This window comes from Arctopsyche grandis, chromosome 13, assembly GCF_051622035.1.
Source record: "Arctopsyche grandis isolate Sample6627 chromosome 13, ASM5162203v2, whole genome shotgun sequence".
NCBI classification, from domain to species: Eukaryota; Metazoa; Arthropoda; class Insecta; order Trichoptera; family Hydropsychidae; genus Arctopsyche; species Arctopsyche grandis.
This window is the reverse complement of record NC_135367.1, coordinates 9,243,661-9,260,871: the sequence shown is the minus strand read 5'-3', so window position 1 is coordinate 9,260,871 and position 17,211 is coordinate 9,243,661. Positions and strand designations below refer to the sequence as shown.

At 30.9% G+C, this 17,211-nt stretch overlaps 1 protein-coding gene across 10 annotated transcripts in view; it reads right to left on the bottom strand.

The window, feature by feature from the left end:
- The window catches only part of LOC143921391 (uncharacterized), a 182,139-nt gene that overhangs the window by 124,932 nt on the left and 39,996 nt on the right, over positions 1–17,211 (bottom strand). For 2 of the 10 annotated variants that reach the window (XM_077444665.1, XM_077444668.1), the window contains one exon: positions 3,634–3,746. The exons of 3 other annotated variants lie outside the window; for them this stretch is intronic. In XM_077444665.1, the coding sequence (XP_077300791.1) occupies positions 3,634–3,721 (88 nt within the window). In that variant the 5' untranslated portion in view covers positions 3,722–3,746. Of the gene's footprint in view, positions 1–1,792; positions 2,007–3,633; positions 3,747–17,211 lie in introns of those variants that run through there. 5 more of the 10 variants (XM_077444666.1, XM_077444672.1, XM_077444670.1 and 2 more) reach the window with 4 other exon arrangements.

The window sequence follows — 17,211 nt, the reverse complement described above, 5'->3', positions numbered from 1 at the left end:
GATCTCATGATATAAATATTACCAATTATCATTCAATTCCCAATCACCGGTCGGCATCTCAACAATAATGGCAACCCTAAATTAGCCGGATCTTCAACGTATTGAAAATTCGTTCTTAAGTTTTGGAACAAAATTTAAGTGTCTAATTGGTGATCGTAAAAAAATCATTGAAAAATCTGTATCTCATTGTCAAATTACGCAATGTCCTGTCAATTATATTCCAATGTGCATTATACGCTACAGAAGAGTACTATATAGAGATTAACATCATTGGATTATAGTGCGCATTATGTTAATAAACTTCATTTTATATTGATAAATCAGACAATGATTGGAACTGTTATCAAATTTATCTTTTTTTGTGAATCGCTTCTAGATATATGTACATGTACATAGTGTTGATAGTGATATATTCTATATATAGTGTTGATCTTATTAATTTAATTTTAATACTATTTTATTAAAAAGCAAATATTGTTGATATGGGTTCAGGCTTATTTGTATTGCAATAAATAAATTTAAGAAACAAAATAGAGAAACTAGACATCTTAAGCTGTCAGATCGTATATACTTAGTTTATATAATACGTAGTCATATGTACATAAAAAATAGCACGATGACTATATATGGAAATATAAAAATAGCAATGGTTTGTATAAAAAAGTCAATTGTTATATAATTGAGTGGTCTTTACGTAAAAAAGAACCATTTTTTAGGTAAATTAAACTACGTACATACATACGAATTAAATGAAAAGTTTGCCTGTTTTTGTATGCATTTTGTGCGCACTGAAATCATTGAATAAACGATAATATCGAATTAATTATCAAGATAGTAAAATGAGCTTATGCTCAAACATATCATAGTTCGTACTTCATTAAATCACGATACGAGCATCGAAACGTAAACAAATACTCGTAAGTGCACTTAGTCAATGTCATGTATGTAAGCTTAAATCAAAACTAATAATCATAGATCAATTAACAAGCGTTGGGAAATCACATTTGGAAAATTAACGCACCCATCAAGTAGTAATTTTCGAACACATACACAAAACGAACGAATTATTTTATATTTCATCGTTTCAATAACTAAAAAAACTGTATTTTCTTATCACGATCGTTAACAATGTGTTTGTTTGTATGTAAATATTTTTACTGTCAATATATGTTCGATGGCTCATAAATATACAAGTATTTGTGATATATTTGAAGTAATCATCGTTAAAAATTCGACTCGTTTGTATGATACAATCAGCAAATCTTCCAAATGATTATATAACTAAGATAAATTTCGTGCGAATTTCATCCGTGAACGACGATTTTTGAATTATTTATAATATTCTTCGGAAAGTGGATAATAATTGCCGCCATAGCGCGACCGGTCATGTTTTGGTTTTTTTATCAACATAAATTGTTTATTATTATTATGTTTATTATTGTTTATTATTATTCGCGTTGGATTAAAAAAGCATCAAAATTTTAGGCGAAACGTCGAAAATAGCATAATGACATTGATATCAGTAGCTTCGTATGTACGATTGCGAGCGATTGAGTAATGCACGCGGACTAAAATTAATCGATTCGTTATGAATTTTTCACTTTATATATGTACATTTTCAGAACGTACAAATTAATCTGTCAAACGACACAGATTAACAAATTCATTCGGTTTTGTAAAATCGCCAAAAAAAAAATCAATCGAAGTATTAAAGATAAAAAGATATTTCACACATGGATAGAGTAAATTTCCAACGAAAAAGAAAATTCAACATCATTGATAAAATGTATACCTTAATAGAATTTTTATACGGTTATTTTAAGTGGCACTGACACGTTGTTATAAATCGAACGAAACTTCACACATTTTATGGTGATATTTTCATGATATTTATGTTGTTATTCAATGGGTGATGTTTGTTACGTTATTGAGTGTGGAGCGCGTGGAAAACCGTTGACTTTTCTCGGCGTCGCGGCTCTACTGGCAGGTTTTTCCGGCTGCAGCTGACCGAGCGGAGGTGGAGCCTCCAGTCTATACTAATCACGCGCACACACAAACACATCCATAATTATGTAGACATGTATATGGACATTTAATGTGTTAGACCAAGTATCGATGTTAAATTAAAAATAATTTTTCTATTTGACTTTACACGCTGGAAAATTGAACCGAAAAAACTTCGTCAAAAGAAAACCATTGATATTTTCATATACAATATGTATTCATATGAAATTTCATATACAATTATACTGACAGATATTCGATTTCAAATTAGAAGCACTTTAAGTCAAATAAGGGCGCAGACACACAAAGTAGGAAAAATACACTAGCACGCCTGATTTATACTATGGCTATCCAGCACAAAATTCACCACCTAGTGTCTTTTAGGTGATATTTTATCCTTGTATTGACATAGTTTTGACAGTGATCGATAAAGGTGATTCCCATATTGGAAGAAATGTTAATAAATTTGTCGAAATAATAAGATCGTACGAATTAACAATGACATGAGGTTAAGCCAGCTGGATTCTACCTAGACATGGCGTGCCGTACAATTCACTGTGTCTGCGCTTTAAGTTGGTATTTTATTTATTACCACGTACATAATTACTACGTATTTGTTTAATACCATTACTATTTATGTCTATGGAATGACTTGAAGTTAGAAAAGTCAATGAAAAACATAAAACAAGTTTACATTTGATATGCCAAATCAGAAAGTCACAATAAAGGATAGTCGAACTTGATACAACGAATATTTATTCAAAGAAAATTTGATTAGTATATTTTGATCTAAGATCATTCGTATACAATCAGATTTTCCAATTATAAAAACTCGAATTGAACAATTTATTTTTTGTCAAAACGTCGAACTTTTGAATCAATATCCAAAAAAAAGTTGAAATATCAACGGATAACACACTAATTTAATACAAAATACACGTATGTATGTACATATGTACATATATGGAAACTAGAATGAACTTTAGACTTTTATATCTTTGAATACAAAAGCTAAGGTTCCACCGTATCGTAATTATTGTGATCATTCAACATTTAAAAAGTAAACAATCTTGACTTTTTTTCTGACACACTAATTAATATACATACATACGTATGCTCGGAATGACTGAAGTTTTCCACCTTCAAAGCCTAGTTTTCCGTTTCCATTTAAACGTCATGTAAACCGATAACCTTATCAATCAGTTTAGCCGCCGATAAGAAACCGTTAAAATGAAAAAATGACATTATTACAATTAAAAATTGCAAACACAACATGCGCTCGGCGTGCTATGATGATGAGTATCATGATCAATTATGATATACATACATATAGTCACGAGGAAGGTCAACTATAGATCCAAATACGTGTTACCGTTGACCTCTGGTATTATAAATACAATGTATATGAATTATAATATCTTCATATGTATGTGTGTTTTGATTATTGGTTCACTTTTTACAGGCTTCATTTGAAACAACGCAAATCTTACCGGTATGGAAGTCGCAGTTTCCGTAAACATTTCGATAGAATATATCCATTTACCACTCAAAGATCGTATCTACATACATATGTGGTGTGTGTAATTATTGAATGACTGTTATAAATATTTACGTGATACAAATTCATACCTCGAGCATATATTGCACGTATACGTATGTAATACACCTTGAGGATAGGAAAGTGTTTGATTTTCTCGTAATCACCCGGTAAGTGCATTCTGTACTGTCATGTTTTCGCTCACCTGAAAGCAATAAAAAAAGAATATTTTTAAATACAAAGAAAAATTATTTTGCATACGTTTCAAAACATTCGAGTGTTAGAGAAACACTTGCACGATTTGATTTACATAAATGGTAATAATAATAAAAAAAAGATACCCAAACTACAATATGTGTGTGTGTGTGTGTGTGTATTGAGAGATAATTTACGTCACACAAATATTGGAATGCTTGTCAAAAATATTGACATTAGCTATGAATTTTACCTGCAGATTTTTGGATAAATATTTACGCTTTTTATATCCTGTTCGATGCTTGTTTTATTTGGATTCAAAACTAATCACTTTGTTCATTTGTAATCCAAATTTTCAATGATATCCCCCATAATGTTATTTATTGACGAAATCGTCAATATCTTTTTCTGTATATTGCTGAAGAGGAAAGGCGTTATAGAAATTAATACGAAAACTGTTATTTTAAATTGCTTTCCTTGTCTTTTAAAATATATCGTTATTTGCATGTGATGCTAACCATAAGCTTCGCTTTGCGCGAAGTGTACGAACAGAACACAAAAAATTGTCTTACCAATAGATTGATGTATTTTAATACAGTTGCTAAAACCAAAATCAATTCAAATCCAACTTTGTATAAACCTATTGATACAATACGATAGCAGAAGGTTTTAAACATACGTGAATATTTTAAATGCTTAATAAAAATTATAATAATTAAAGAGCATTTACATAATGATTTTTTAGCACACATTTTCTTGTAGAACATCTAACTTTGACATTTATTGTAAATAAAAACGCTACCAAAGAAATATCGAGAGATGAATCATTCAATTTCGTTCATGAGCACCTTTAATTGAACAAAAAATGTCTTAATATACAAAGTGGAAGTTCCATGTATGTACTCAGAGAATACTATTAAAAAAAAAGTTCAATCGGATATTAACCGATATTATCGCCCTCTGAAAACTGCTGTGACAGACAAGAGACTTTTTGGTCGATTTGTCTCAAAGAAATCTCTATAGTTTTTACTTTATTTATGTATGTACGTAGTAAAAATATATGTAGTTAAGTGATCATGCGAAAATTCAAACTCGAGATTTTGACTGATTTTTTCATTGCTTGACCCAAAGTGACATTCATTTTATACATATGTGTATAATATATTCTTAATGAGGCACAAAGAGGGTAATAATAATTACATATACATTAGTGCATATCGAAACAGTATCCATTTTCAATACTAAGAGGCATTCTACGACGCAAAAAATACATACATACAATCAATAAGATCCCATTGAAATTATCGCGTTCGATTCTTTTGACACCTCACCGCAAAGTTGATAATTATCTCGACAAGCAGAAGGGGAAAAATGCGAGTCAGTTTAATTGAATTTTCACGCCGCGACGAGTGCCCACTAAAATTTTCGCCAAACAAAAGTGAGCGAAAAATGTCCAATTGCAAGAGGGTAACGATTGCCAGAGAGGTCAAGCTTGCATGTAGTGTATGCAAATTGAAATACGAATATATGTACCTACATACATACGTACATATATGCAGAAATTATCGAAATTATTGTACAACGGATCGGTAGGTGCGTGTCGCATTTTCTGTGTCAAGTTTGTTCTGAAATATGCTAAGCTTACGTATTTGCCGTATAATATGCATTGTGGGCAGACAGACAGACAGGTGTTGCATAACCGTCGAATCCTCGACAATAGTGGTTGTTTGTGCAATTTTTGAAATCTCGTTTTTATAAAGTACTCTGTACGTTTCAAAATTGGAAGCGTTCGTGTAAATTGGATTGAGTAATGTTTTAAATGTATTTGTCGTAATGTTTAAAAATTTTCTCACTGAATAAGTATGTATGTATGTATGATAAGTGATATTTTAAAATTCAACACACTTTGTATATACTTATTTATAAGAATTACTTCACTGTAAAGCACAGATAGCTATTTATTTGCTTTATCACTAGTTTCATTATAATAAAAGCAGTTTCGCACCGCTAACTAAACGTGCAAATATTATGATTTTTCAAATTGCGTCTAAATGAAATGGCCTTAAATTTTGAGCAAATCGAATCATGTATGTCGAATTTTTTATAATGATTTAATTCTTTAAAATAACAACAAACATATTTTGTGATTTTAATAGATAATACTAATCATTTAAGGAGATAACTGACCACACAATAAATTATGTATAACTTTATGTATTAACAAATGCCTTGAGCCCATCGGCTATGCTGCATTTCCCAATTCTTAAATAAATAAATTAATTTCACTAGCTGAAATAAAAAATGCCTGGCTTTACTTTAGTATAGGAATAGTATCCAAATGCGATGCGGTGCAAACGATCGAGAAGCGCCAGACAGACTGAACCACAGATTAATGACACGTGTACCTTATGCGTGCGCACTGCTCGCACTTACACTGAGCGAAATCTACCCGAAGTTCCGACATACCTACCCTGTATACGGTCTGAGCTTCTGATACTTTAGTTCCGAATTTTTCCTTATTAAATTATTAAAAACTCGCCAGAAAGATCCAACTCAATTTTAATAATTACCATTTTAATAATTGCATATGTGCACATCGAAAGGTTACTCGTCATCTGATGTGCAATTTTTCATTCGTGAAGTCGAGAATTGCGTTTAAAGCAGCCATCTAGTTATCTGTGGTTCAATCTGTCTGGCGCTTTTCGATCGTTTGCACCAACCCATCCAAATGTCATGCATTCAATAAAGTTTTAAGGATTTTAAATTTGTAACGACTTAGAATTATATTTATAATATTATAATTAAATTATGGTTGACAAACAAATTTTCTACCTCCTATATGTAAACATAAATTCAAATATAAGTCATATTTTTAATATAAATATGTATGCTGAAACATATGCATACTTTTTTGACATTTGTAGTTCTTGCTCATATTTCTGATAACTATTTATTTTGATTGTTACCAAGTGTGATTTATCAATTAATTTGGATATATGCATTCAATATTATCTCATTTTCCAAATTTTTCATTGTTCTCCATTGTCTAATAAAATACATACAAACAAATTAAAAGAAAACTATCAACAACTACAATTATATTTACTAACTCCAATACCGTAACATCACAAACAATATTTGATATTTTGATATTTGAACTCACATATTTATGATGAATTCAATTTTAGTATTATATCAACCGAAACAGATATTGAGCAAAACTACAACGCACATTTCTAATGTATAATATTAGTGTTTATTTTCCTTAAAATCTACATATTTGCAGAAATATGCATCACAGGTACATAGTTTACCAACGAAACTGACCTTGAGAGGTTTGACGATCTGAAATTGTATGCATAATCCATTCCGAAAACGCTCCCACCTATATTATTAAATAATCAACATGCCCCTATTGTCAGTATATCAATCCTCAAATAACACATAAAAAATTAAATGAATAAAACTGTCATTAAATCACAGAGCTTTCCTATCGAAAAAATAAAATACGATTGTATTCAAAATTGCGCCAACCGTCGTATGAACATATACATATGTACCATTTATTTATGTATGTATCACTGCAATCATCACACACCTATCAAATAATAATACAGCGAACCAAATAAATATAACAATCATGCAAACTTCTAATGTTTGTATAAATGTACAAGCGTATTATGAACTACATATATTGGAAGTTTCTATAGCGTGATGGTCAAATTCGGTGACAAAAACGTGTGGTTTCATTTCCAATAACGCAACTATCGGAAGTTGTCAATCACGACCGAAATTTATCGATTTTCAGAACTGAACCAAGGACATTTTTATACTGCAGCGACGACGTAATATCCCAAAGAGTCATCAAACTCCAGAGTCTTAAAAAAATTGTGTATTTTCCCATCGAAAAAAAATCAACGAAAAATCGCTTACAATTTGGAGTGGTTGTGTACACACTAAACTGGTTGAACGTCTTTTGCAATTTTTTTTGTTTATTTATTTACTTTTTAGTTTTTTGAGGGTTTGACCTTGAACTTCTACGTTTGACATTACACATATAACCGTGAGAAGTCGAAATTTTCAACGTGCCGTGTACTTGAGAAGCCTTGAGAAGTGAATCGTCTCACTTTTGTTCCTTTTTCATTGTCGGTTTTCCGTCCATTGTTTCAATCGGTACTATAATAGTTAGTCGGTTACCAGTTACGCGTTGCATATTAACCGATTTGGTTAAACGATACGAATGAATGCAGCGCAAAAAGACGCGCAGCTTCCGATATGTGCCATTTTTCAATGTCACGCTCGTAAGACCGCCAGGTTATTTTCTATTTATCAACAGGAAAACGGTCATTATACGCTCGTTGTGTGTATTTGACAATTTGACGGACTTATAGCGAAAATTATATTATTTCCTCGTTTTACGTTCAGTGTTCACACTGTGAAAAAATATTAAAACTCTTCATTATAAATGTCCGTTACATGATTGTGTAATATAATATAAAATTATGACGCACGGAATCCCACGTTTATTCAATAATTGATTTTGAATAATAATTACCGGTGATATTAAGCATTCGTATAAACGACATCGATTAATTCAAAACCAATCAACGCTATTTTTAGTTTTATTTACTTTTATTAGTTTTCCTGATTTACATACATAAACACCGTTTAAAATTACTTTATCAGATATTCAAAAATCGTATAAAATTTCATAACAAACTCGTATAACTTGTACTCGTGTAGCCTTGAATTCAAACTTTAGTTTGACTTCTTAAACTTTCATTATGATAGGTAATGCATATAAATCATAATGATTTATTGCTTGTAAATATGGATAATAATATAATATATGTGACATCTTGGTATAAATCGCTTATTGCCATTCATGAAGTTATGATTATTAGAATAAATCGATATGGAAATGTGCCTATGCATTGTTATTATTTTGAATAAATTTAAATACCTTTCTATAATAGACAACTATTGTAATTATCTACATATTTTATATTACATAATATCAATAAGAGTATCAATTATATTTAAATATAATATTGAAGGCACAAAATTATACATAATACAAAATGATTTTTCTAAAACCAAGTACTTAATGACTTTCATACTTTAATATGCTTTATTTTTACAATATTTAAAGCCATAACAAAAGCTAATGAAAGTACAAATATTTTTTTTAACTAATATTCGCATAGGTACATCTGTATAAAATACATATGTACATACATATGATACGTATTAATTGCCAATTTTGTTCCAGAAAAATATTCAATGCAAAAATTACGTTATTATGTTTTAACATAAGCAAATGGCCGATTCCGCTATTCGATGCCACATAATTATTTTTTACTACGTTATAAAAATAATTTTCCCTTAACGTTAAACGGATTTTTCGTCTTAAAACATAATATAATAAGCACATACCGTCGCGGTTTCGGAAACCGGAACACTTGTGATTTTACAATTTTTGGGCACTAAAAATATTGTCCCTTTAGGTGTGTGGTTTTTAACGATCGGGTCTTTTAAATATGATAGTTTTTTACGATTTGAGTTCAGTTTAGTGTGAGATGTCGAGGTTTACGGATCGAAATCGTCGAAAATAAAAATACCATGCAAAAATATACTCAACTATCATTGGAGGAGAATATAAAAATCGCGGCTTTAGCAGACTCTGGACATTCATTGCGATCAATTTCTCAACAGATGTGACGTTCTGTATCTACTGTGTCAAGAATAATGAAAAAGAAAAAAGATTCTGGAACTTATGCTCGTAAGAAAGGGACAGGACCGAAAATATGCACATTCGAGAGACAAGATCGCCTGATAACACAAATAACTTAACGGAAACGGTTCAAAACTGCTGTAGAGATAAGAAAAGAGATCTCGGATCAATTTTTAATTGAAATTAGTGATGTAACCTTAAAAGACGACTCAGAGAAGCTGGACTGTACGCTCGGAAACTTGCAAAAAAACCATTACTTACGAAGAAAATGATGAAAAACCAATTAGAGTGGTCGAAGTATCACGAAAATTGGACAACATCGGATTGGCGACAAGTGATATTTTCTGATGAGTCGAAATTCAACCTCTTCAGCTCCGATGGTTTTCCGTATGTTCGAAGAAAAGTTGGAGAAAGATTCGACCAAAAATGTACCCTGAAGAGAGTGAAGCATCCCCCAAGTTACATGGTTTGGGGATGTTTTTCTTATTATGGAATTGGTCGAATACAGTTTCTGCAAGGTTCCATTAACGGAATAGCTTATAAAAAAATTCTAGAAGAAAGTTTTATCCCATCAATGGAAAACCATCATTCAAATTCTGATGATGTCATATTCCAAAATGACTCTGCCCCTAATCATCGAGCTAAATTAGTGAGTGTTAATTTTATTTAATGGTATTGGATGTAATTAATAATATTTCGATCAAAAAACTGAAATATTTTTGATACTTTTTTTTAGGTTCGGGTTTATTTGCAGGAATTGGGTGTAAATACATTAACATGGCCTGGGAATAGTCCCGATTTAAGCCCAATTGAAAATTTATGGATGGCTATTAAATATAGGATTAGTAAAAAAAATCTGTCTAGCCATCAATCATTAAAAGAGACCATTGAAAAAGTATGGTATGAAGACTTCCCCATCGACATTTTAAGAAACTTAATAGATTCTATGCCTAGCCGTTTAAAAGCTGTCATAAAAGCAAAAGGAGCCGCAACAAAATATTAATTAAATTTTTATAATTTGTAAATAATACCATGTGACTAATAAAATTAAAATTTTACGCTCAACTGTGATTTTTCATTCAAAATTTCATTCAACTGTGGATAATGCGTTTAATAAAAACGTCATAAAAACCGGCTCGGACTAAAATTCTCCCTACCTTTTTTTTTGTTGTTCCTTTTCTTAACGATTGTCGTTAAAATAAAGCACTATGATATAATCTACCATTTTAATGACTTTGGGTGTTTATTTTATTTAAGATCACTGAAATTTCACGCAAAATCACATTTTTCTATGGTGTTCCGGTTTCCGAAACCGCGACTGTATGTACATGTATGTACATAAGTATATTCAATACATGCCCTAGATAAGGAGCAAACACACGTATAAATACGTACAAACATACATAATGATACATTATAATTATCTATCATCAGTAATCAATTTTACATAAATCAAATAACGTCAGAACAGTTCACAGTTAAATTTCAATTCAACCATGAGACTTAAATACCTACATACATACATACATAATATAAGTACAGAAGTACATACATACATAATATAAGTGCAGAAGCAATAAATAATTAACATATCTACGAAAGCGACTTATTTTCGCAATAGATCCCTCGATTAAACCTCGAAACGCGACAGTTCTGAATCAATAAATAAATCCGCTCACCCGCATACAACTTTGGTCAAAGGACAAAAAGTTTAAATTTAAACCCTTTTTTCAGTCTCAGAGAAGGACAAACCAATTGAAAAAGACTGACCCTGTACCTGCATATAACATTGTACATGTAATATAAAGAGCAGACTTCTTTACGTGTCGGCGACTTTGAAATAAAGCCTTACAATATATATAATATATATTTTTCAACGGGACAATAATGAGAAGTATATATGTGTGTATATATGTATGTATATATAATAAAGACCGGCAAATCTACAAGCTTCAAGTCACTAAATTATCACACCGACTTGCACTAATTACACCAATGGGAAATTATCTTAATTGAACGGCCTCCCAGCACGTAAATGCCAATTTCTACCTGAAGTACATGACTTTATTTGGGAAAGATTGTCTGGCGGGAAAACCACCCGGTTCAAGAACCAAGAAGGTTGAGGTCCTTTTAACCGGTCGAGTTAACAGAGCCTTCGGGCGCCTTGGCACAGTTTCGAGCACAGTTTTTGCGTCACCGTTTTCGATCTCCACTTCCTGGACATACTACATACACAGAAGCATACCTGCGAGAATTCCGATATAATTTTCTGGTTGAAATTGCTCAAACAATGATATTTAGAGAAAGTCTGAAGTGCGCTTCGACAATCGCTTAATTGGAAATATGTATGTGTATGTATTATATGTACGTCATAGAACGTTTCAATTAGCGGACGCTTTCGATTTAATTCAAATTATGTACCACTATTGTGACACAAATGAACGCATGGACGACAGAGAAAAAATTGCATTCGGATTATAAAATGTCAGTGTGTTTTTGCGTGTCATTGCGTATATAAAGGTGGCCATTAACGTAGAAATTTGTCTGCAGGCAAACCAACAAACAAGTCAGTCGTACATAGAAGTTTCTCAGAAACTTATCTACCAAACAAAACGACCAGTCAGGTGATCCTATTTAGGTTCATCACTGTATATAAATGAATCAAAATATTATTAAATATAATCACAAACTTTTATTAAACAATGAACTTTAAATGAAATTTTTGTCTCATACGTAGTCTTGTCTTCCGACAAATCTCTTCATAAATTCCCAACATTGTATTTGTATTTGTAATTAAAATTCATACATATATAGTGTCAACAAGTTATTGAATTGCAAAAAAGTCGATTAAATTATAGAATCAATGCGAAAGATTCAATTGAAAATACGCCTTAAGTTTTCCGGTCTGATGTAGTGGCAGTTGTCCTGATGTAAGATTATTGCAATCTCAACTTTGTCTCATTAATTTCGATTCGAGTTTGTATATAACCGGATGTTCAGAGATAGATTTAAATTTGACATTTTCATTGGAAATGATTAAAACCTCTCATTAAAATGCAGTACATATGTATAATATATAAATCAAGTATGCAATTTATGACACAGAAAGGTCATCGTGGATTTTTATATGCTCATTTTATACAGTTCATTGAATTAAGATACAATATCTACAAATAATATATTATAAAAATGAATTCAGAATAATCATATATGTATATATGTACATGTGTATACTATATTAAAAATAAAATTAAAAAAATTCTCATATAAAAAGTATGTGAATATTTTTTATGCAAATATAATTTTCTCGATTGAATTAAAGGGAACCGAGGTTACTTCTGCAATTCACTTTTTTATCAGTAACGATTTAAGATTAATATCAATTTGATTGATTTTTCTTTCTCACGTGAAATATCCTTGTATTTTAACAGTTTTTTCAGCAATAATTTATAAATTAATGTACATAAAATAACATCAGATAATTCTCAGAACGAATACATATCGTATTATAATACATAATCGGTTGCCGAAAATTTTCGAATTTATCATTTGAGTCAAAATATATATCTTTTTAATTATTTGATCTCCATACTTTAAAGAAAAAACGTTGGAATATAAAACTTTTGGCAAATTAAAACAATTTTTTATTAAAATCCAAGGTGATCATTGTAGTTAATATACATATGCCTGTACTTAGCCTCTCTTATAATGATCTACGAAATTTCCAAGAAACTCGAGCAATTTTTTATAAAGGTAAAACGTCGTGTAAAGAAATGAGCCAAAAGACAAATAATATAAAAAAATTGCAGTTCTTTGAATAAAAACAATTAATCCAATGTTAAATGGCAATCATGACGAGTGGACACCTCGAATGACGCATAGCAAAGCGATATACTTAATAGTCACGTAAATATTATAATTAATAGACGATTTTGAAACTATATATGTACAATAGACATATTTTCAAAATAATGATGGAAACATAAAATAATTATAGTAAAAAAAAGCTTTTTAAAAATAAGCCTCTTCTGCTTTGTTTATAAAATTAAGACAATATATAAAAAAATGTATGTACATATGTATATAAAAAACCTAATGTACTAAAATATAAAAAAAAAATATAAAATTAAATAAAAAGGCAATTTAAACATTATTTCAATAACAAATGTACGACAATATAAACTATAAATATATAAAATGTGTGGAATTTCATGATTAGGATTTCAATCAAAAAGATTTCAATGATTAGGATTTCAATCAAAATTATGATCCCGGCTTAAACAAATGTAATTAAATATATTACTCAAAAGCTTGGGCCACCTAAGTATATATGTAATTTTGAAAACGATCGGAAGAGCGTGGATTAGAACTCAAATTTCGTCAGACGAAAAAATCGAAAGTAAGTTGATAAAAGGCTTATAAAAATGAGAATTTATTAAAAGAAACGCTTCCTCTATACTAGGCCATTTTGGCCTCAAATATTTCATGAAGTTTGTAAAATTTGTTCAATTTAACTTACATACTAAAGGAAGGTCTTAACGACCTTTATTTTCAAAATAATTACGAGAACATGAAAAAAATAACGATTTTATGAAACGCTTCCCCAAGACTTCTCGTTAATCAATCAAAACTTATCATAATCAACCCAAATAAACTTCAATAGGTGAATATTAAGTGTTTATTTTTTTAAATACTAAAAAAATAGAAACTTTTATTGAAAAATAAATATGTGTATGTAAGTTAAAAAAATCCTACTTTTCCCGAATTTATATGAAGATAAATCGATTGGTTGAAGACATAAGATATTGTTTCAAATCAATATGTTTTTTATTATTTAACGTTCCCTTGACGCAATGAAAGTTTTCCGCTAGATCCAGCGATGAAAATCCAAAATTTGCGTTTTTCGCTCAAATGTATGTACATATTATATCATATACGTATGATTTAATGTATTGATGAACTTCAAAAGCTCAAATATCATAAGAACTTTGACAAAACTGTTATTGTTTTAAATATTCAGATCAATTCATAAATCATCAATTTAAATGTCATAAGCAGATCCTTTAACGACATTTAATAATCACGTAGGACGTATGTACATACTTTTATAACACGGAACGATTCAAGACGGTCGTCGTTCGAAGAACAATGCGTTCTGTTTTAAAGGTCGTCACGTGAACTTCCATGACGTTTCACGATATACACACATACATCACAATAAGGAATAAGACAATATGATATATGCATAATATTTCGATTAGCATAGAAACACGAGATGACGAGCGACGCCATGCGGAAGAAAAGTGCGGAAAATTCGCACTAACGGACTAACGTGCTATGTCGATAGACATCATCATCATCGCCATTATTCCAATACAAACTCCGTGGATAAATAAAGTAAAAATAACTATTGTAAACGACGCAGAGCAAATTCATGGTCATGCCTTTATCCGATGGACGAAATCGAGTTACGAACCCACATATACATACATACTATATACAATACACCTTAACCTTGACCATGGTGGTGGAAAAAATTGGTCGTAAGCTCTTTTGAAATATGCATAGTGTTCGCCGACACCCGTAAAAAAGTCATACTAATTGCGTACTTATTAATGACATGGTAATATTTTTCCCCCGACGATTTGTCGCCGTGAGAAATGCAAACTGTTAACGATAATCGACACTGCGAGATGCGCAGTAATGCGGCAATTAAACGAATGATGATTACGAAACGATTCATTTTATGATTTTCATGCGATTGAATAATATTAGACGGATTACGTCTTAAGCTTTTATTTACAAAATTTGTTGCCGGGCATAAATTGTAATTTCCGGGCTTCGATGAAATTTGTGAAAAAAACCTTCAAAGGACTTCGACCCCTTCCAAAATACGATTGGTTATTTTATGTATGTAAAAGGTATATTGAAAACAAAGGAATTGTTAAAAAGACAAACACACTTCCTCTGCGTTGCTCGGGCGTTTTTGAATTCGAGCCCTTCAACACCGGGTTTCGAGCTCTTCCAAATCCCATCAAAGTTCAGGTACCATGAGATATAATCCTTACTAAAAGATATAATAGCAGTATGGCTCAATGGTAGCGTGTATGTTTAGCACCAATTGATCAGTGGGTTTGATCCGCTATACTGCTGATTAGATTTGGGGGTATTTGTGACTCCAATTCGATAGTTTCTTATTAGAGTTTTCCAATTTTATCTGATCATTGTTGAAACGGTTCCTCAAAATGGCAAAAAATCGTCTTTCCTGCTGACACAAATCTTCTGTATTTATTGTATATACAATTTGTAAAAATTATGTACAAATCTAAATCCATAGATGTCTCAATGGATTAATTATTTAATTATTTAATTGTTATTTCGTGTTCTTCAGCTTCTCGAAATACAGTGATTTATGTAATAATAAAATGCTACATTGTTTGTAATTAATTGTCCAAGAAGGCGCATTGAGGTCTTCCTGTCAAGCCTTCCTGGTATATATCTATGTAAATAAATAAATAAATAAATGTGGCTTTTTTGAATCTCCTCCATATTTTACCAGAGTTGGTATAACTCAGGGGTCCACTTTGGAACCCTTACTATATATACCATTATTATTAATTATCAGCTCCCTAGAGTCCTATCTAATACATCGTATTATACATATATATCTTGTTTGCTGAGGGCGTCAAATTATTCTTTTCAGTCAAGGATGAGAAACAAGCGTCTCTTATTCAAACAGTTATATTTTAGGGCTAGAACTTAATATTATTATATAAATGTGCAATTATGCGTATCATCATCATCGTCATTTACAATAATTCACCATGCACTGCTGGATGAAGGCCTTTCCAACACGCTTCTACTTGTCTCTGTTTTGCGCAATTCTCATCCATCTCACCCCACATATATTTATAATTTCGTCTGCATTATCTCGGGTACCATTCTAGTACTGTAGTACCACCTATCGTCAATTCTTCTAGCCACGTGGCTCGCCCATTGCTATTTCAATCTCTTCACTCTTTCCACTATATACACTACTCTTATCATAATTCTCACCCACATATTCGATTTACTGTATTTCCTCGTTATGCCAAGCATACAACGTTCCATACTTTTTTGAGTGCATTCGACTTTGTGTAGCAACTTGTAGCAAGTTTCACATCCATACATTATCACTGGCAAAACACATTTATCGAGGATCTTTTACTTCAGGGAAAGTTGCATTTTTTACTTAAAAACCGCATTCATTCGTCCAAATGTACTCCTTCCTATAAAACTTATACATATATCCTATCCCATAATACTATGCAATAATATGCCATATATAATATATGTATGTATGGTATATTATTGCAAAATCATCAAAACGTAGACAATAATACCTCCAATAAAATACATATCAATCTAAAATATCAAAATGACGATTGGTAGTTGTATTTATGGCATGCCCTAATCAATTTCCAAAATCGACAGATATTTTGGCGATTTCATTGTTTCTGAAATAAGCCTATAATAGCCAATTTCAATCTCATAGTAACACCATTAAGACAGATCATCAAATGCATCATTTGAAATTTCATAAAATTTATATTATCTATTCGAAAACAATTTCATATAATGTATCATTACAATATTTTAATGTTGCAATGATGATGTTTTTGCGCTAATTTTGTAATAAAATTTTACAATGTTACGCATTGATAAGTACTAAAAATCAACAGTTACTAAATCTTACAATTAT